The sequence below is a fragment of the Carassius auratus genome, chromosome 26, assembly GCF_003368295.1.
Source record: "Carassius auratus strain Wakin chromosome 26, ASM336829v1, whole genome shotgun sequence".
Lineage (NCBI taxonomy): Eukaryota > Metazoa > Chordata > Actinopteri > Cypriniformes > Cyprinidae > Carassius > Carassius auratus.
The window spans coordinates 8555100-8576907 of NC_039268.1; the positions used below are offsets into that span (position 1 = coordinate 8555100).

General features: G+C 36.8%; 1 protein-coding gene across 1 annotated transcript; it reads right to left on the reverse strand.

Annotated features, from left to right (window-relative positions):
- Positions 1 to 1000: 1000 nt before the first annotated feature.
- Positions 1001 to 21124, reverse strand: melk (maternal embryonic leucine zipper kinase). Its single transcript, XM_026204040.1, has 18 exons — positions 20913 to 21124; positions 20385 to 20450; positions 20200 to 20285; positions 19965 to 20081; positions 19735 to 19878; positions 18927 to 18995; positions 10207 to 10299; positions 10011 to 10109; positions 9362 to 9430; positions 9181 to 9279; positions 8781 to 8867; positions 8080 to 8208; positions 7726 to 7881; positions 6365 to 6632; positions 4000 to 4090; positions 3438 to 3597; positions 2012 to 2115; positions 1001 to 1593 (listed from the first exon to the last, which is right to left on the reverse strand). The coding sequence occupies exons 2-18, from the start codon at positions 20431 to 20433 to the stop codon at positions 1416 to 1418; spliced, it is 1998 nt and encodes a 665-aa protein (XP_026059825.1). The 5' UTR covers positions 20434 to 20450; positions 20913 to 21124; the 3' UTR covers positions 1001 to 1415.
- Positions 21125 to 21808: the final 684 nt, after the last annotated feature.

Genomic DNA, 21808 nt, shown 5'->3' on the forward strand with positions numbered 1-21808 from the left:
TTTTAATGTAATTGTATTTAAGAAGTTATTTTGTAATATTTATGCTTTAAAATTTGTTCAGTTGACTTTTGCAAATGTAGATGTCTTCATACAAAAGTAATGTGAACATAAATTAAAGACATGCAGCACAGTTAGATATCTTGGATTTCCATGTAATAACAACCTAAAGAAATCATAATAAAGTATAATAACGCATTTGGATAGCAACTGTTACTTGCACTGTGTTTTACAGCTGCCAGTAACATTCTTTCATGTGGGTTCATTTTATTGACTGTCGCTATAGAAACAGATAAACCTCAAGTAGTACTTGAACAGCACCAAGTTGAACATCATGTGTTGTCATCTAGGAATTACGGTAATTAGAACATGGCACAAATGCAGCATAACTCACACTACTGTTACATTTACATTGCGATCTCTTAGTTAAATATCTTACCCATTTTGTAAGGAAGCCATCTCTGTGTCTTTCAAATCTCAGAGGTCACATGATCGCCATCAAAAAAATTATGTTGATTCAGGTTTTATTACAGACTCTTTCGGAGTTTCATTGTTTGTAAAACTGGTAATCCTTTGGGGGTTTACAGTTTTGCACGGTTCATGGTCAATATATTAAAACAAGAACTAGCTTCCTCTCTGTTTACGATATGAAATAATGCACACAGGTGAATAACGCAAGTATGCATATAAACAATTAGGCTTACATTAATTATTCAGGGTTTCAGAGTATAACTTTTATTATTACATGGATAGCCATTAGCCACATATCCAATTTTGCTTAATACATCGTTTATATTTTTAGTTTATGAATATACCACGCCATGAATATACCAGGCACTGTTTATGGGGTGAAATTCGATGAAAATAGATTTTTGTAAGTTTTAATTTTGCTGTGGGCAGTTTCTTGGAATAAGTTTAAGGTTAATAAGTCCAAACCGAGGAAAATGTCTTATAAAAAACATTTTTAGAACACACCTTTCACTGATACAGTGAGACATGGGTGTTAAAGATATTTATTTAATTTTGTCGGATTGACATTATCAAAAGCAAACATGAACAAAAGGACAAACATCTAGAAAAGGGTAACAGATTAAAAACTTTACACAAAACAAATAAAAAATGACATCATGGAGACAAACACAAAAACAAAAGACAAATAAGATACAATTGCTGCCATAATGCTATATGAGTTTTGCTTATTGCTAAATTAGGTCATAAAAAGTAAAGTGACGACAAAATTTCTCTCAAAACCGGAATAATACTGTACCAACTCCTGCACATAATGATAAACAATGGATATCATCATAAGAAGTATAAAGAAGGGCATTCTGTAATGGACATCACAAACAGACTACATCCACCGCATTAAACTCAGGCAGGCAAGAGGTGATGTCACTCTTAAAGTAGACAAAATGATATCAGATGCTGGAGGTGGACAGGATGTCCTCTACCAGGTGTTTATACACCCAGGCGTCACCTTTGAGCCGCTGTCGACGGATCCCGACCACCTCAGGCTTCTGCAGGATACAAACCTCCAGCTCAAACTGCATGGTCACCTTTCCAAAGTCTGACTGTGTGTGGCACTTCAGAGTATAGCTAACAGAAAAAGAGGACATTATGATAGCATATAACAATTTAACAACTAAACCAAGTTATTTGGTTACAACTGCAGTTCTCAACCTTTTTGACTCGAACGCTATATTTCCAAGTATTATGATAGCTGCTTGTTTTCAAATGTTTTTATGGTTATATTAAACTAACATGCATTTATGTTCTGTATTCAAGAACTGTAGATTCTTCAATAAAAATATATAAATGAATAAATAATAATAACAGAATTTAGAATTATATCGTTTTAATATATTAATGATATTTTATTCATTGAAATACTCCTCATCCTGCTGAAGTTCACGGAGGCCGTCTAGTGGGCCCCGTCCCCTCTACTACTGGTTTAGCAGAAAAACTAATTTGAATTGCTGTTTCAAAAAACACATGATGGGAAGGTTAAACTTACCCCTTCTGAACGAAGTCCACGTTCTTCTCTGGTAGGATGCTGAGAATCTGATTGAGCACTTGCTCAGCATTAGTCTGACTGGTGAGTGTTACGTTGTATTGAGCCTAAAAAAAAATAGAGCATGAGTTGTAGAGTAAGTGACAAACATCTAAAATGTGCAATATGGAGAGACTACCGGAAATTATATCGAAATAAATATGGATAGGAAGTGAATGTTAAAGGGACACTTAAAAAAAAATACTATGGAAGTATGGGGACCCACATTTAGCTACCCACATTCTTCTAAATATCTTCGTGTTAACTACATTAAGAGCTGGGGGGTGAATGTTTGAATCTTTTTAAAAAGTTGTGTTTGAGTCCCTCAAATGTCCTCAGTCTAAAAAGATGCATCTCAAAATCATAAAGTCACTGCTTGAAAGGGTTCAAATATGTAAAGATGCTGGAAAACTGAAGAATCTGCAGGACCTTAAAGATTTTTCTGAAGAACGCTGCTCAGTTTAACTGTTCAGAACAAACAAGGGACTCATGCACAACCATCACAAAACAGAAAGACAGTCGAGGATCATCAGGTGACCACACACAGTACTAAGAACCAAGGGTTCCCAAATTTTTGAGTGGGGTTATTTGAATAATTTCAGCATTTTTTTTGTCTTGTGGACTAAATGTTAATATCTTTTATGGATAATATCTTAGGACAGTACTAAATAAAATATAACATGCATTTAGTATGATCTCTCTTATTTTTTTAAAATTACTCGCATTTTCACAGATTCTCCAAAGGGTGCCCAAACTTTCCAGCCCCACTCTCTCTCTCTCTCTCTCTCTCTCTCTCTCTCTCTCTCTCTCTCCCCCTCTATATATATATATATATATATATATATATATATATATATATATATATATATATATATGTATATGTATTCAAGTATGCATATGTACATGTGCTTGTCTTTAATCCTTATCCAGTAAATCACAAAAAACAGAAATGTCATGGGGCCTATGAATATTGTTGTGGACAATGGTGGGCCTTGCAGTCAAAAAGGTTCAGAACCACAGCAGTTTTTTGTCCTTTTTGGAGGTTGACTATCCCTGGTCCCCATCCACATTTTCTATATGAAAGGGAGCAGCTTGGACATTTTGTTAAACATATCCTTTTGTGTTCCACGAAACAGGTTTACGGCATGAGAGTGAGTAAATAATGACCTATCCCTTTTAAAACTTTGGTTAACCTCCAGCGAGGTGGTGTTTGTGAGAGGAGTCACTGCTAAAGCAATGTGCCTGGTTGCAGCAGTGTGATAAACATGCCATATCATAATTGGATAAATGGAATAGGATTAAGAATCAGGACATTTAAGCATTCAGGAGAACAGACAAACAATACAATCTTAAAGGCAAAACTTAAATGTAAAAATGAGACGAATGATACCTTAATTTTGCGTGGTCCATCTCGAGGTCCTCTCTTCTTACTGGGTGTGAGCATTGTAATAACTTTATCCAGGCCTCTCTCCAGACTGCCAAACACTTTACCTCCCTTACGCTTCTGCCCACTGTCCACCTGACAGCCAGCCAGGTCCAGAGATCGAGACCTGGACAAGTGGGAAATTCAGTTCAGAACATAATTGCAAATTTCTGTAATTACAAATCTATCACAATGCAATGCAGCATTTGCCAAGAGGCTACTACTAAAAAATGTGGCAGTTAAAATTTTTATCATTTATTTTATCATTGCCCCACAAAAAAGCTGACCTCAAAAAAAAAAAAAAAAAAAAGGATTTTAAAGGAGAAGTATCAATTATGTAGTATAAGTATTTAAAAGCCATTTGCTTGGAAACCTGTGATTTTACATTATTTTTACATACGTTATTTTTTCTTATAGGACAGAATTACACACTTCATCTTTAAACCCTACAGTCCTCTTCCACTCCATTCTATTTTTCTTTCTATCTGCTGGTTATTTGACTCTTCTCACAAAAGACAAAGTCATCTACCTTCTCTCGGGGCTGAAAGCCAGTATATCCAGTTCTCTGTGTTGGTCCACTTCTCTCCTGTGGGACACTTCTTTAGTGGCACTGCCCGCTCCTGCACACACATGATAAACACATGTCACTACATGCTACATGCCGCCGCAGCACTGGGAACAGCCACACATACACCTGTCAGTATGCACTTCGGGAGTTGTCTCGTACACACACACATACACACACACTCCGTCCCCAGTGTGCACCTGTCTGTTCCAGTGCAGGAGGTGGTGTGTGACAGTAACGAGGTGGACACAGTGGATGTTGGGACATGAAGACGTTTCCCCAGACACACTGCGCCCATAAAGTGACACACACTTACACTCTGATCAACTGAATCAAACTATAGATGCTAGATGCTTTTTTTTTTAGGTATATTATTTTAAACCCCAGATATGCCATTAAAGGATCTAGAACTGAACAATACGGAAAATGCAATGTTTGCAGAAAATGAGTATTTAGACCTATGTAAGCTTTATCAAAGAGCACACGAAGATAAGAGGAAAAGATCCAGGTATTGCAAGCAGTGAAAGCCTTGATTAGACATGATATCTCCAGAGAACTTCCATTCACTGTCAAATCGCTATGAATGCTTTTGTTCAGCTGTCAATTCCTTTAAAAGAATTAGAAATACAAAAATAAAAAAAATCTCCCAGGCCCAAGGAGTTCATAATCACAATTCAGTGTTAAAAATCTAATAACAATATTCATGATTTAATAATAAAATAAAACTATTAAAAACCAGATATCTTACTGAGCCTAAGCTTATGAGGCCACTATATAAAGCCCTGGACCAGAAAAAACAAAACAAACAAACAGTCACAACGGTCAATAAAAAAAAGAAGAAATTTAATATAAATATTCTTTCTATTGAGGTATGGTTTGTTAGGATCGGACAATATTTGGCTGTGATACAACTATTTGCAAATCTGGAAATCTGAGATAAATAAAATAAAAATTATTCTAAATATTGAGAAAATCACCTTTAAAGTTGTCAGAATTAAGTCCTTAGCAATGCATATTACAAATCTAAAATTAAGTTTTGATATATTTACAGTAGGAAATTTACAAAATATCTTCATGGAACATGATCTTTACTTAATATCATAATGATTTTTGACATAAAAGAAAAATGGATAATTTTGACCCATACACCGTGTTGTTGGTTATTGCTTCAGATATACTACTTACGATAGGTTTCGTGGTCCATATAAGGGAAATTCCAAAAAATACAGCACATAAAAATTGTCACACAAAATAAATGCATTGATTTCATTCAGAAAAAATAAAATGTGTTTTTCAAGGTATATGAAGACATGTTCATGCAAGTGGTGAGATTAAAGGGACACTAAGTAGGAATTACTCCCATCTAGTGGTGAAATTGTATTTTGCATTCAAACTAATTTTGCTCTCCAGCGCCTTGTTTTTTCAAATGCGCGTTGCATCTACGGTAGGCGATATGTACCAAAAAGCTTTGACGGGATGTCTTCTAATAGCACTTCGTCGAGTTTTCCTTCAGGTGAACAGGTGTGTTATTTCAAACAAACTGCAACATGACAACTAACAAACGAATGTTACAGTATGAATTACTGACTGTGGAAAACATGAAATATTGTAATTAGTAGTTATGTCTTCTTTATTCGTTATATTTTCTGAATAATGTGCATTGTTAGATATAAAAAAAATATTGTAATATAGATTGTAACACTGACTTACCTGTCGAGAAGAAAACTGGCCACTTCAGCGTCTCTTTTGAAATCTTTATCCAGCATTATCTCTTTCCACCTAGAAAAAGCTTCCCCGACATTAACTCTTGTTTTCTGTAATCTACGGTCACGTTTCCTTTTACGTTCTATTTTTTACTGTTTTGGCGACGATGTTTTCTTCTCCTGTGGCGCGGCATATGTATGGTCCATAATAAGAATGCAATCCAGACTTTTAAACTTGCCAGTGCAGTTTCAAGCGCCTCTCACTGCTCTGCACCTGCGTTTCTGGCTCTGACCGAAAACGCGTTGTGGAAACGCGTTGGCTTAGTACTTTTTGTCCCTCTCTGCTATTATAGTTTTGCAAGATGGCGGAACTACATGGAAGCCTCCGTCGACCTACCCGTCCCATGTATATAAAGATAATAAATTCTTCATTTACGAGGATTAGTTTAAACATTGGCATAGGTATTTGTACACCATTGGCATATTTATGAATAAAAATATTGATTTTAGATAATAAAATACCTAAAAAGTTACTTATTGTCCCTTTAAGGATAACACATATTTGGATTATAACATCAAAAGTGTATAATTGTTGTGATGCTCAACTGATTCATTATCCAGCTCACCTTTGTTTGCGTCGCTGCTTGTGATAGTGATGTTGTTAGGTGTCGTCGCTACATTTCTGTTGGATTTGGTCTTTCTGCTGGACATTGGAGTTCGGGGGGCAGGCAGAGCAAACACATCTCCATCTGTGCCTGTCACAGCAAGATTCTCTTTATTTTCTCTGGTTCTATCACGTCTCTCTGGCTTCTGCTGATGCGGTCTCCCTTGCTCTATGATGGGGGAGTAGCCTATTTCATTCCACCGCTTCTCCGATGTCTCAGAGGTGAGCTTCTGAAGACGAAAAGAGTTTTCACAACAATTAGTAACAAAAGAGTATTTCCTTTAGTAATGACAAATAAGTTGTAAATTAATAACAGAGTGAGCCACTGGGAATCATAACTTGAGAGTAAAATTCTGCTTTTGGAAAACACATGATCAAAGTTAAATGTGTTGATATTTGTTTCATGTTGGCGAAAAAAAAAAATGCTTAAAAAGGGGAATAAATGTGACTTAAAAAAAGAAGAAGTATTTTATGCTCATCAAGGCTGCCTTTTATTTGATCAAAAATACAGTAAAACAGTAATATTGTAAAATACTTTTACAATTTAAAATTCTTTTATTTAAGGTATAAATGTCATTGTTTCCTTGGTGGAATTACTCCATTACTCTAGTCTTCAGTGTCACATGATCGTTCAGAAATCATTCTAATATTCTGATTTGGTACTTGGGTATTAAATATGATTTGTGCTTAAATATTAATAACGGTTCTTACTATTAAATATTTTGCTTTTTTTGGCTTTATATTTGTGTGGAAACCATGATACATTCTTTGATGGCTAGAAAGTTCGAAACACCAGCATTTAGATGAAATTGAAATTCATATAATTGACATTCTAAATGTCTTTTCTGTCACATTTACTAAATTGAATACGTCTTTTCAAGATCTACAATATTAAGCACCAAATCAGTATATTAGAAATTATTTCTGACGTAATAAGTAACATTAAAAGTAACAGACTAGAATTAATACAGCCTTTGAGAACATAAATTACATTTTTTTTTTTTATCGTAATTATTCCAGCTTTACATTTTTTAAACTTTAGAACTTTTTTTTTTTTTTTTTTACCGATAACTGATCAGACACAATCAGGTCTATCAACACTACATCAATTCAAGAGGACTGTTTCTCCATTTTGGATGTAAAAAAATAAATAAATATTAAACATTAAATAGTGAGTATCATTATTTACTAACAAAACAAGAAGCAGTAAGATATAAAGAGAGTGTGGAGAAGGAAGTTAAATGTTAAAAAAAAAGACTGGTTGTATAAGGAGCAATGGACAAGAGGGAAGAGCAGACAAATAAAGAGAACATGGAGGCTAACCATGCGTGGAGTGTTTGTGGTGTGTGTGATCTTGGGCGTTAGAGGGGTCCAGGGATTCTCGTCATCGTAGCAATCAGAGGGGAAGACCACAGAGCCAAGCACCACTGGGTGAACACCACCATCATCATCCTCACTGAAGCGTAGACTCTTCTTCAGCTGAGACAGACACACAAAATCACACTCCATACATCGCACAAACATGACTATAGTAATATTAATAAATAAACAGCCATCATTCCTGAGTGAGTTTTAAAGTACCATGGCAATCCATTCTTTGTATTTGTATAAGAAACATAGCATGACCTGACCATTGAGCATTTATAATGCTTCTAAATATGTGAATATTGAACTCACTTGTATGTCCTGCAAAGGGGAGTACATGGGGTCAATCATGGGGCAATCTGCTCTCAGACGAACAGGGCGGCCTTGACGCTTTTTAGCCAGCAGTAACAGGTAGGTAGCAGTCATTTGATCATACTTCCACTGAAAAACAAAACATAAAACAACACAAACAGAGTAAATATGTATCTTCTGTGTGATATAATAATACTGATGTTTATAACAGAGGGAATTTTGATCAAGTCATGTCTCAGTATTAAAGAGAAGCAGCTTTGGCCAATGCACTGGCATCTACTGACATCTAGTGGTCATGGTAAAGCGATGTTTTACTTCCAAGCTGTTATCTTTCTCTGGTTATTAAGCTTCCATTTCTTAAAATTGTTTCTTAAACACAAAATCAACCAATTAGAATGATTTCTAATGGATCATCTGAAACCGAAGCCAGGAGTAATGGCTGCTGAAAATGTTACTTAATCACAGGAATTCATTACATTTTAATAATGTAATCAGATTTTACGATATAACATTTTTAATTGTAATAAAATCAAATAAATGGAGCTTTTGTGAGACTCAATTAAAAACATTCAAAAATGGTTCCATTTGAACAGTAGTGTCTTTGCTAGATCTATACACTTAATACAAAACAAATAAATACTTATGCATTTTAACATTAATAAATATAATACTCATTTGAAATCACAGAAATCACTCTGTACCTCTGACACAAGTTGGATTGTTCGCTGTCTGGACTGTTTAAAAGCCACTGCCATTTCAGTGATGCAGTCTTCATCTATATGACCCAACTAAAAAGAAAAACATATATTTAACTCAATGACTCCTATACAGTATTCTCTACATTTATTGGCTGAGTTTAATAGTTGAGTGTCCATCAATAAAGAATCAATGAACACTGCTGATCAATAAATGTCTGTTTCATTTGAACACATTAAGGTCATATGAATCTGTTAAAACTTTAAAGGAACTAAAGCAGATATATTATATGGATAAGACAAAGAATCATAACAACTTTTAAGTCCAATTTATATTACTTTTACTTGACTAATTGGATCTTGGAGACATATGATTTGACTATAATGTTTATAGAGCTCATCTTACAGGATGTTTACTGTGCCACTCCACTGGTGTGCTGTATCCCTTCATGACCCAAGGGTGATCAAGCAACTGTTTCACAGTCAAACGCCTCTTTGGGTCCACCTGTAGGAGAGGAAAATAAACTGCATTGAATTGTCCTGCCTTACTAAAACACATAAAACGACACATTAACCATACACAGTACCTGCATCATCTGGTTTAGAAGCACAGTGCTAGCAGGTGAAAGCCAGTGGGGGTTGCTATATTTGCCTCTCTGTCAAAACACAAGCCGATATCGCATAATAAGAGATCACGTACTATACAAAACTACTTTTATGTGACACTACAGTGATGCTACAGCAACGTTACAGTGACACAACAGTAATGTTACAGTGATGCTACCGCAACATTACAGTGATATTACAGCAATGTTACAGTGACGCTACAGCAATGCTACAGTATTGTCACAGTGACGCTACAGTATTGTTACAGTGATACTACAGCGACGTTACAGCAATGTTACAGTGATGCTACAGCCATGTTACAGCAATGTTACAGTGATGCTACAGTACTGTTACAGTAACGCTACAGCAATGTTACATTGACGCTACAGTGATGTTACAGTGACGCTACAGCGACATTACAGTGACATTACAGTTATGTTACAGTGACACTACAGCGACGTTACAGTGACATTACAGTGACATTACAATTATGTTACAGTTATGTTACAGTTATGTTACAGTCACGCTACAGCAACGTTACAGTGATGCTATAGCCACATTACATCGACGCTACAGTCATGTTACAGTGACGCTACAGTGATGTTAATACTGCATCTAACACAAACTTACTGTGATTTTTCTGTAGAGGACCATACAATTGTCATCATCAAATGGAAGAAAACCACACAGTAATGCGTAAAGCAATATGCCCATACTCCACACATCAGCCTGAAACACATATTCCATGAGATCACAAGAAATATATATGCTTCATTTGGAATTGTTTTCAAATATGTTGGACACGAAACACATATGCCACACTGACCTCAGAACCAATGTAAGCCTTGCCCTGAATGAGCTCTGGAGCTGCATATGCTGGACTGCCACAACAGGTTAGTAATTCAAAACCCAAACCGCCCTATCAAAGTAAAATTCACTTAAAACTTTTCAAATGTCATTAAAGCATTTACCCTGAATCGAAACCAAGTCACAAATGTATTGAAGCACTGATACTAAACTTAATTTAATTTCATTAATAACACTATTGTTAGGGGCCAAGCACCGAAGGTGCGTAGGCACCTATTGTAATCGTTGGCGTTATTATTATTAGGGGCCAAGCACCGAAGGTGCGTAGGCACCTATTGTTTTCGTTGGCGTTATTATTATTAGGGGCCAAGCACCGAAGGTGCGTAGGCACCTATTGTTTCCGTTGGCGTTATTATTATTCTGCTTCTTCTTCTTCTTCTTCTTCCGCCGCAAGTCTATGGCAGCCCATAGAGCCGATTGCGGGAAAGTTGTATAATTTGGCACACTGATAGAGGACAGTCCCAACATTAACTATAGCAAATTTGAAGTCTCTATCTCCTACTCTCTAGCGCCACCACTTGTCCAAACTTTCAATGTTTGTATGCTAATAACTTTTGAACCGTAAGCCAGAAAATGGAAATTCTTTTTTCCTCTGAATCCTTGGCTCATGCCAAGTCGAATGAACCCCAAAATTCAAAAATCGCAAGGTTTAGTTTTTTCGCTATTTTCAATTATCCGAAAAACCTACTTTTTCGAACTCGTCCTAGACGGTTAGTCTGATTGCCACGAAAATTGGCTCAGATCATCTTCAGACCATGCTGGCAAAAAGTTATGGAATTCAAGTTGATTCGTCCAACTGTTGTCGAATGACACGTAAACAAATTTGACAAAAAGCACGCAAACATGCACGTGAGGCTATATCCCGGCAACGGTTTGTCATATTGAGACCAAACTTGGCGTGTGTTATAACAAGCATGAACTGAGACTACCTGCAGTGTTTCGACACAGCGCCACCTAGTGGTCAGGAGATATGAAAAATGCATATTTTGGCTTATAACTACTGAATGGTTTGGCCAAAAATCACACAACTGGTCTCTTTAGATTCAGTGAGTCATGTCGAGTCAAATGATATCCAGTTTTCTTGTGTCGGCCATTTTAGGCGTCGGCCATTTTGAATTATGATTTAAAATGCTGTATTTTTTGAACGCAGCATCGTATCGTTTCGCAAATAATTACAAAAATATTCGGCTCCATGCCCTGAAGGTACTCAAAAAGTTTGGTGGCAGCGCCACCTTGTGGCCAATAGTTATAATGAAATATCACATAAATGCTAATAACTTTTGAATAAATTAGTCTATTAAAATTAAAATGGTCTCGCTATATTCTGTGGGTCATGCCGAGAGTATTGATACCAATAATGTGAAAATTGGCTTTACTTCCTGTCCGCCATTTTGCTTAATGTTGAAAACCTACTTTTTCGAACTCCTCCTAGACCGTTAGTCCGATTTTCACCAAATTTGACGTGAATCATCGTCAGTCCATGCTGGCAAAAAGTTATGGATTTCGTGTCGATATACGAAACGGTTGTCATTTAACGCATCAACGAATTTGCTGGAAAGGTGCCAAAATGCATTTGAGGCTGTATCTCTGCAACGCTTTGACATATTTGCACCAAACTTTGTATGTGTCATCGCCACTTCAGACTGACAATGCCACATAAATTTGGTAACAGCGCCACCTATTGGTCAAGAGTAATAAACCATTCATTAACAATGAATATTTACACTTTTAAAAATGCTAATAACTTTTTAGTCCATTAGCCTATTGCAACGAAACTGGGCTCAAAATATTCCCTGGCTTATGCCGATAACATAGATACCAAATATACCACGGTAAGCTGAACTTCCGGTCCGCCATTTTGATTTATGTTGAAAACATACTTTTTCGAACTCCTCATCAACCGTATGTCCGATTTTCACCAAATTCGAATCAAATGATCTTCAGGCTATACTGATTCAAAGTTATGGATTTTGAGTCGATAGACAAAACCGTTTTCGCATACCACATCGACGAATTTGAGGCACAATGAGAAAATGACACTTGAGGCTGTATCCCTGGAATGCTTTGGCATATTGACACCAAACTTTGTGTGTGTCATTGAAAAGTCACACAGAGTACACCAAATTGATTTTATAACAGTGCCACCTATTGGTCAAGCTTGATAAGCCAAGTAATCATGCTACTAGAGGTGGTATTGTTTTTCTTTTTTTTTTTTTTGCCATTTCAAATACAATAATTCCAAAATTGCAGTTATTGCTCATTAATGTATTTGGTGTGATGCTTCATGCGATGCTTAGCTCCTACATTTGCCGTTGGAGTGCTTGGCCCCGTAATTGCTGCTTGCAGCTATATTTAGGGGCCAAGCACCGAAGGTGCGTAGGCACCTATTGTAATCGTTGGCGTTATTAGGGGCCAAGCACCGAAGGTGCGTAGGCACCTATTGTAATCGTTGGCGTTATTATTATTCTGCTTCTTCTTCTTCTTCTTCTTCTTCTTCTTCCGCCGCAAGTCTATGGCAGCCCATAGAACCGATTGCGGGAAAGTTGTATAATTTGGCACACTGATAGAGGACAGTCCCAACATTAACTATAGCTAATTTGAAGTCTCTAACTCCTACTCTCTAGCGCCACCACTTGTCCAAACTTTCAATGTTTGTATGCTAATAACTTTTGAACCGTAAGCCAGAAAATGGAAATTCTTTTTTCCTCTGAATCCTTGGCTCATGCCAAGTCGAATGAACCCCAAAATTCAAAAATCGCAAGGTTTAGTTTTTTCGCTATTTTCAATTTTTCGAAAAACCTACTTTTTCGAACTCGTGCTAGACGGTTAGTCCGATTGCCACGAAAATTGGCTCAGATCATCTTCAGATCATGCTGGCAAAAAGTTATGGAATTCAAGTTGATTCGTCCAACCATTGTCGAATGACACGTAAACAAATTTGACGAAAAGCACGCAAAAATGCACTTGAGGCTATATCTCAGCAACGGTTTGGCATATTGAAACCAAACTTGGTGTGTGTTATAATAAGCATGACCTGAGACTACCTGCAGTGTTTCGACACAGCGCCACCTAGTGGTCAGGAGATATGAAAAATGCATATTTTGGCTTATATCTTCTGAATGGTTTGGCCAAAAATCACACAACTGGTCTCTTTAGATTCAGTGAGTCATGTCGAGTCGTATGATATGCAAATTTCCCGTGTCAGCCATTTTAGGCGTCGGCCATTTTGAATTATGTTTTAAAATGCTGTATTTTTTCAACGCAGCATCAAATCGTTTCGCAAATAATTACAAAAATATTCGGCTCCATGCCCTGAATGTACTCAAAAAGTTTGGTGGCAGCGCCACCTTGTGGTCAAGAGTTATAATGAATTATAACAAAAATGCTAATAACTTTTGAGTAAATTAGACAATTGAAATGCAAATGGTCTCCCCGTATTCTTTGGGTCATGCCGAGAACATAGATACCAATTATGCCAAAAATGGCCATACTTCCTGTCCGCCATTTTGATTAATGTTGAAAACCTACTTTTTCGAACTCCTCCTAGACCGTTAGTCCGATTTTCACCAAATTTGACGTGAATCATCTTCAGACCATGCTGGCAAAAAGTTATGGATTTCGTGTCGATATACAAAACGGTTCTGATTTAGCGCATCAACGAATTTGCTGGAAGGGTGCCAAAATGCATTTGAGGCTGTATCTCTGCAACGCTTTGACATTTTTGCACCAAACTTTGTATGTGTCATCGCCACCTGACACTGACCATGCCACATAAATTTGGTAACAGCGCCACCTATTGGTCAAGAGTAATGAACCATTCATTAACTATGAATAATTACACTTATAAAAATGCTAGTAACTTTTTAATGCATTAGCCTATTGTAATGAAACTGGCCTCAAAATATTCCCTGGCTTATGCCGACAACATAGATACCATATATGCCAGAGTAAGCCGAACTTCCTGTCCGCCATTTTGATTTATGTTGAAAACCTACTTTTTCGAACTCCTCATCAACCGTTGGTCCGATTTTCACCAAAATTGACTCAGATGATCTGTAGACTGTACTGACAAAATGTTATGGATTTTGTATCGATAGACAAAACCGTTTTCGCATACCACAGCGACGAATTTGAGGCACAATGCCAAAATGACACTTGAGGCTGTATCTCTGCAATGCTTTGGCATATTGACACCAAACTTTGTTTGTGTCATTGAAAAGTCACACAGAGTACACCAAATTGACTTGATAACAGCACCACCTATTGGTCAATTTTGATAAGCCAGTAAATCATGCTACTAGAGGTTGTATTTATGATTTTTTTAGCCATTTCAATTACAATCATCCTAAAATTGCTGTTATTGCTCATTAATGCATTTGGTGTGATGCTCCATGCCATGCTTAGCTCCTACATTTGCCGTTGGAGTGCTTGGCCCCGTAATTGCTGCTTGCAGCTATATTTATTCTTCTTCTTCTTCCGCCGCAAGTCTATGGCAGCCCATAGAACCGATTGCGGGAAAGTTGTATAATTTGGCACACTGATAGAGGACAGTCCCAACATTAACTATAGCAAATTTGAAGTCTCTATCTCCTACTCTCTAGCGCCACCACTTGTCCAAACTTTCAATGTTTGTATGCTAATAACTTTTGAACCGTAAGCCAGAAAATGGAAATTCTTTTTTCCTCTGAATCCTTGGCTCATGCCGAGTCGAATGGACACCAAAATTCAAAAAATCGCAAGGTTTAGTTTTTTCGCTATTTTCAATTATTCGAAAAACCTACTTTTTCGAACTCGTCCTAGACGGTTAGTCCGATTGCCACGAAAATTGGCTCAGATCATCTTCAGACCATTCTGGCAAAAAGTTATGGAATTCAAGTTGATTCGTCCAACTGTTGTCGAATGACACGTAAACAAATTTGACGAAAAGCACGCAAACATGCACGTGAGGCTATATCCCGGCAACGGTTTGTCATATTGAGACGAAACTTGGCGTGTGTTATAACAAGCATGAACTGAGACTACCTGCAGTGTTTCGACACAGCGCCACCTAGTGGTCAGGAGATATGAAAAATGCATATTTTGGCTTGTAACTACTGAATGGTTTGGCCAAAAATCACACAACTGGTCTCTTTAGATTCAGTGAGTCATGTCGAGTCAAATGATATCCAATTTTCCTGTGTCGGCCATTTTAGGCGTCGGCCATTTTGAATTATGATTTAAAATGCTGTATTTTTTGAACGCAGCATCGTATCGTTTCGCAAATAATTACAAAAATATTCGGCTCCATGCCCTGAAGGTACTCAAAAAGTTTGATGGCAGCGCCACCTTGTGGCCAATAGTTATAATGAAATATCACATAAATGCTAATAACTTTTGAATAAATTAGTCTATTAAAATTAAAATGATCTCGCTATATTCTGTGGGTCATGCCGAGAGTATTGATACCAATAATGTGAAAATTGGCCTTACTTCCTGTCCGCCATTTTGCTTAATGTTGAAAACCTACTTTTTCGAACTCCTCCTAGACCGTTAGCCCAATTTTCACCAAATTTGACGTGCATCATCTTCAGACCATGCTGGCAAAAAGTTATGGATTTTGTGTCGATATACGTAACGGTTCTCATTTAGCGCATCAACGAATTTGCTGGAAGGGTGCCAAAATGCATTTGAGGCTGTATCTCTGCAACACTTTGACATATTTGCACCAAACTTTGTATGTGTCATCGCCACCTCACACTGACCATGCCACATAAATTTGGTAACAGCGCCACCTATTGGTCAAGAGTAATAAACCATTCATTAACCATGAATAATTACACTTGTAAAAATGCTAATAACTTTTTATTGCATTAGCCCATTCGAATGGAACTGGGCTCAAAATATTCCCTGGTTTATGCCGATAACATAGATACCAAATATACCATAGTAAGCTGAACTTCCGGTCCGCCATTTTGATTTATGTTGAAAACCTACTTTGTCGAACTCCTCATCAACCGTAGGTCCGATTTTCACCAAATTCGAATCAAATGATCTTCAGACTATGCTGACTCAAAGTTATGGCTTTTGAGTCGATAGACAAAACCGTTTTCGCATACCACATTGACGAATTTGAGGCACAATGAGAAAATGACACTCGAGGCTGTATCGCTGGAATGCTTTGGCATATTGACACCAAACTTTGTGTGTGTCATTGAAAAGTCACACAGAGTACACCAAATTGATTTTATAACAGGGCCACCTATTGGTCAAGCTTGATAAGCCAAGTAATCATGCTACTAGAGGTGGTATTATGATTTTTTTTTGCCATTTCAATTACAATAATTCCAAAATTGCTGTTATTGCTCATTAATGAATTTGGTGTGATGCTTCATGCGATGCTTAGCTCCTACATTTGCCGTTGGAGTGCTTGGCCCCGTAATTGCTGCTTGCAGCTATATTTCTTCTTCTTCTTCTTCTTCTTCTTCCGCCGCAAGTCTATGGCAGCCCATAGAACCGATTGCGGGAAAGTTGTATAATTTGGCACACTGATAGAGGACAGTCCCAACATTAACTATAGCAAATTTGAAGTCTCTATCTCCTACTCTCTAGCGCCACCACTTGTCCAAACTTTCAATGTTTGTATGCTAATAACTTTTGAACCGAAAGCCAGAAAATGGAAATTCTTTTTTCCTCTGAATCCTTGGCTCATGCCAAGTCGAATGAACCCCAAAATTCAAAAATCGCAAGGTTTAGTTTTTTCGCTATTTTCAATTATTCGAAAAACCTACTTTTTCGAACTCGTCCTAGACGGTTAGTCCAATTGCCAAGAAAATTGGCTCAGATCATCTTCAGACCATGCTGGCAAAAAGTTATGGAATTCAAGTTGATTCGTCCAACTGTTGTCGAATGACACGTAAACAAATTTGACGAAAAGCACGCAAACATGCACGTGAGGCTATATCCCGGCAACGGTTTGTCATATTGAGACCAAACTTGGCGTGTGTTATAACAAGCATGAACTGAGACTACCTGCTGTGTTTCGACACAGCGCCACCTAGTGGTCAGGAGATATGAAAAATGCATATTTTGGCTTATAACTACTGAATGGTTTGGCCAAAAATCACACAACTGGTCTCTTTAGATTCAGTGAGTCATGTCGAGTCGAATGATATCCAATTTTCCTGTGTCGGCCATTTTAGGCGTCGGCCATTTTGAATTATGTTTCAAAATGCTGTATTTTTTGAACGCAGCATCGTATCGTTTCGCAAATAATTACAAAAATATTCGGCTCCATGCCCTGAAGGTACTCAAAAAGTTTGGTGGCAGCGCCACCTTGTGGCCAATAGTTATAATGAAATATCACATAAATGCTAATAACTTTTGAATAAATTAGTCTATTAAAATTAAAATGGTCTCGCTATATTCTGTGGGTCATGCCGAGAGTATTGATACCAATAATGTGAAAATTGGCCTTACTTCCTGTCCGCCATTTTGCTTAATGTTGAAAACCTACTTTTTCGAACTCCTCCTAGACCGTTAGCCCAATTTTCACCAAATTTGACGTGAATCATCTTCAGACCATGCTGGCAAAAAGTTATGGATTTTGTGTCGATATACGTAACGGTTCTCATTTAGCGCATCAACGAATTTGCTGGAAGGGTGCCAAAATGCATTTGAGGCTGTATCTCTGCAACACTTTGACATATTTGCACCAAACTTTGTATGTGTCATCGCCACCTCACACTGACCATGCCACATAAATTTGGTAACAGCGCCACCTATTGGTCAAGAGTAATAAACCATTCATTAACCATGAGTAATTACACTTTTTAAAATGCTAATAACTTTTTAATGCATTAGCCTATTTGAAGGAAACTGGGCTCAAAATATTCCCTGGCTTATGCCGATAACATAGATACCAAATATACCACGGTAAGCTGAACTTCCGGTCCGCCATTTTGATTTATGTTGAAAACATACTTTTTCGAACTCCTCATCAACCGTATGTCCGATTTTCACCAAATTCGAATCAAATGATCTTCAGACTATGTTGACACAAAGTTATGGATTTTGTGTCGATAGACAAAACCGTTTTCGCATACCAAAGCGACGAAGTTGAAACACAATGACAAAATGACACTTGAGGCTGCATCTCTGGAATGCTGTGGCATATTAACACCAAACTTTGTGTGTGTCATTGAAAAGTCAAACAGAGTACACCAAATTGATTTCATAACAGTGCCACCTATTGGTCAAACTTTATAAGCCAAGTAATCATGCTACTAGAGGTGGTATTATGATTTTTTTTTTGCCATTTCAATTACAATAATTCCAAAATTGCTGTTATTGCTCATTAATGTATTTGGTGTGATGCTTCATGCCATGCTTAGCTCCTACATTTGCCGTTGGAGTGCTTGGCCCCGTAATTGCTGCTTGCAGCTATATTTTTCTCTACAGTTGCTTTATAGCTGAATTTAACTGGTTTCACAACCAATAAACTTAGCAACAGTGACCGAACTGTAATGATACTACTGTCTGAAATTTAAGTTGTCATAATTGATGAATTTTGCAACATAAACGCTGTTATATTCCTGTTTTCTGTGAAGCAGCTTTAAAACAATTTGTATAGTATGAAGCGCTATAAAAATAAATGTGACTTGACTTTAAGCAAGAAAATTGACATAATAGATGGATACACACCTTTGGTTTGGCACAAAGGCCGAAGTCAATGAGTTTTAGGTTATGATCTTCATCGATCAACAGGTTTTCCTAAGGTCAGTAAAAACAGTTGTGTCAAACAAACATTGCCAATGTAATAATTCACTCCCTAATGAAAATGCTGCCATTATTTAGATATCATTTAGCCAATTTCTTACATCAAGCAATCAGATGGCCACATGGATTGGAATAAGGCGCACAAGTTGGGCCATATTTATGGTGCTTTTGTGTCCTTTTCAAAATTTAAAACATAAATCCCTGTGTATTATAAATGAATGTAAAAGAGGAATGAGCACAAGTGTTCTAAATTTCTCGTGTGTTCCACAGAGTAAAATCTTATGGATTTGGAATGACTTGTTCAGAGAGCTGATAAAACATCACAATAATCAATGAGCAATCAAAACAAATCCAAATCCATCAATTAACATCTAATGAGTGAAAAGAGGCATGTTTGTAAAAACGAATTCATCATTAAAGGCATTTTAACTTTAAACCACCGCTTTTGGACAAAATACATTAAAATTCATAATCCATAAGAGCCTTCCTCCAGTTAAAAAGTTCATCGCCTGTCAAAATCCACCAACATATTTGTTTAGACATGTTCCGGACTGATTTCAACAAACAAACCAGTCTACATCTTGGTAGGCCTGAGGGTGAGTACATGTTCAGCCAATTTTCTAAATGTTTATTTAAAACATTTTTCTTTTCTGTATGATCTGTTCCTTTAATTGGAGAACTCAGTATATGATTAAGCTTTTTAAAAATCAAATGTTCTGTTCAACAAACTCACCGGTTTGAGGTCTCGATGGGCATAGCCTTGGCTATGAACATAGGCCAACGCAGAGATGATCTGACGGAAAAACACTCGGGTCTCTTCCTCCGACAACCTGTCTTTAGCAATGATGTAATCAAACAGTTCTCCTCCAGGACAGTACTAAGAGTGACAAGATTTATGCATTTAAACATATGAAGCTTAATCTATTTTTATTAAGCATCAGAATCACTTTCAAGAAAACATACCTCAAGCACCATGTAGATCTTGCTTGATGTCTCAATGACGTGGTAGAGTCGACACACGTGTTGATGACTGAGGTTCTTCATAGCCTCAATCTCCATCTTAACTCGGGGCAGATCATCCTAAAAACAGGTAATGCAACCTTAAAGATAATTTATTTTCCAAAATACATACTCTTCTCATTTTCAGCATGCTAACACTGAAAGAAAAGTAGAATACACCTAAAGAAGAAGATCTTACCCCTAGGTCTTTCTTCTCCATTATTTTGATGGCCACTTTCTCACCTGTCAGAAGGTGTCTACCAAGTTTGACTTTGGCAAACCCACCTATGGGTTAGAACAGAATAAAACAAGATGTGCTCTAGATTAAAGTTCATATGCACAATCACAAAAGCATTATATAAAAGCATAATCAATACACATTACCTGAGCCGATGGTTTCATAAAGCTCATAGTGCTTGAGAATTTGAGACATGCCGAGGAAACTTACACCTGCATCAAATCAGCATTTTTTATTTAAGTTTCACATTTTTTAGCGACACGTTTATATAAAACCACCGATTAAGTGACACTCATCACATTTGCAATATCAAGTACTTGGTGACAATGAATGGTGATCATCACAATGGTGTAAACAAACAACACGATCAAACCACAAAACAGAAGCTTCAACTACAAAGAGTAGGTTTTATTTAAATTGTTCATCCTATTAATGCTGGATGACTATCTTCGAGAAGAATGCTTTTTTATTTTTTATTGTCTTGAAAGACAGCTCAAAATTCCTAAAGCGTTACTGACTCAGATAACGTTACTCGCAGAGCAATGTATTGGATGCATTATGCATATCCACAAAGGAGAAAACATTAAAATGTACCTACGTCAAACTAACACAGTTAATAAACTGGTAAAAACAGTAATAAAGGATTGTTTTGACCAACATCTCAACAAACTCACCAGCTGTGCTCCAATGGTTCACTTTAAAACGCCGATATAAACGATTTCAAAACAATAAAAAAAAACTTAGAATGCAATGTTCAAAAAGGGGCAGTAGTTCTGTCACTCGAGATTATATATGTTTACAATGTGATATAAAATTAAAACTGTCAAAGCATCTTTCATTCGAACATATTTAAAAAAATTGAATTTCCCACTTGCTACGTCAGAAGAGTTCCTGTTTCCTGTTACGGTAAAAGTCCTTTTGCGCTGAAATATCTTGGTTAGCTGTCACACCTGTTTTTTTTTTTTTTTTTTTTTTTGTAACTCGTGTGAATAATTTTCATGGTGAATATATATATATATATATATATATATATATATATATATATATATATATATATATATATATATATATATATATATATATATATATATATATATATATATATATATATATAGTACAGACCAAAAGTTTGGACACACCTTCTCATTCAAATAGTTTTCTTTATTTTCATGACTATGAAAATTGTAGATTCACACTCAAGGCATCAAAACTATGAATTAACAAATTTGGAATTATATATGGAATTATACACATAACAAAAAAGTGTGAAACAACTGAAAATATGTAATATTCTAGGTTCTTCAAAGTAGCCACCTTTTGCTTTGATTACTGCTTTTGCACACTCTTGGCATTCTCTTGATGAGCTTCAAGAGGTAGTCACCTGAAATGATCTTCCAGCAGTCTTGAAGGAGTTCCCCGAGAGATGCTTAGCACATGTTGGCCCTTTTGCCTTCTGTCTGCGGTCCAGGTCACCCCTAAACCATTTTGATTGGGTTCAGGTCTGGTGACTGTGGAGGCCAGGTCATCTGGAGCAGCACCCCATCACTCTCCTTCTTGGTCAAATAGCCCT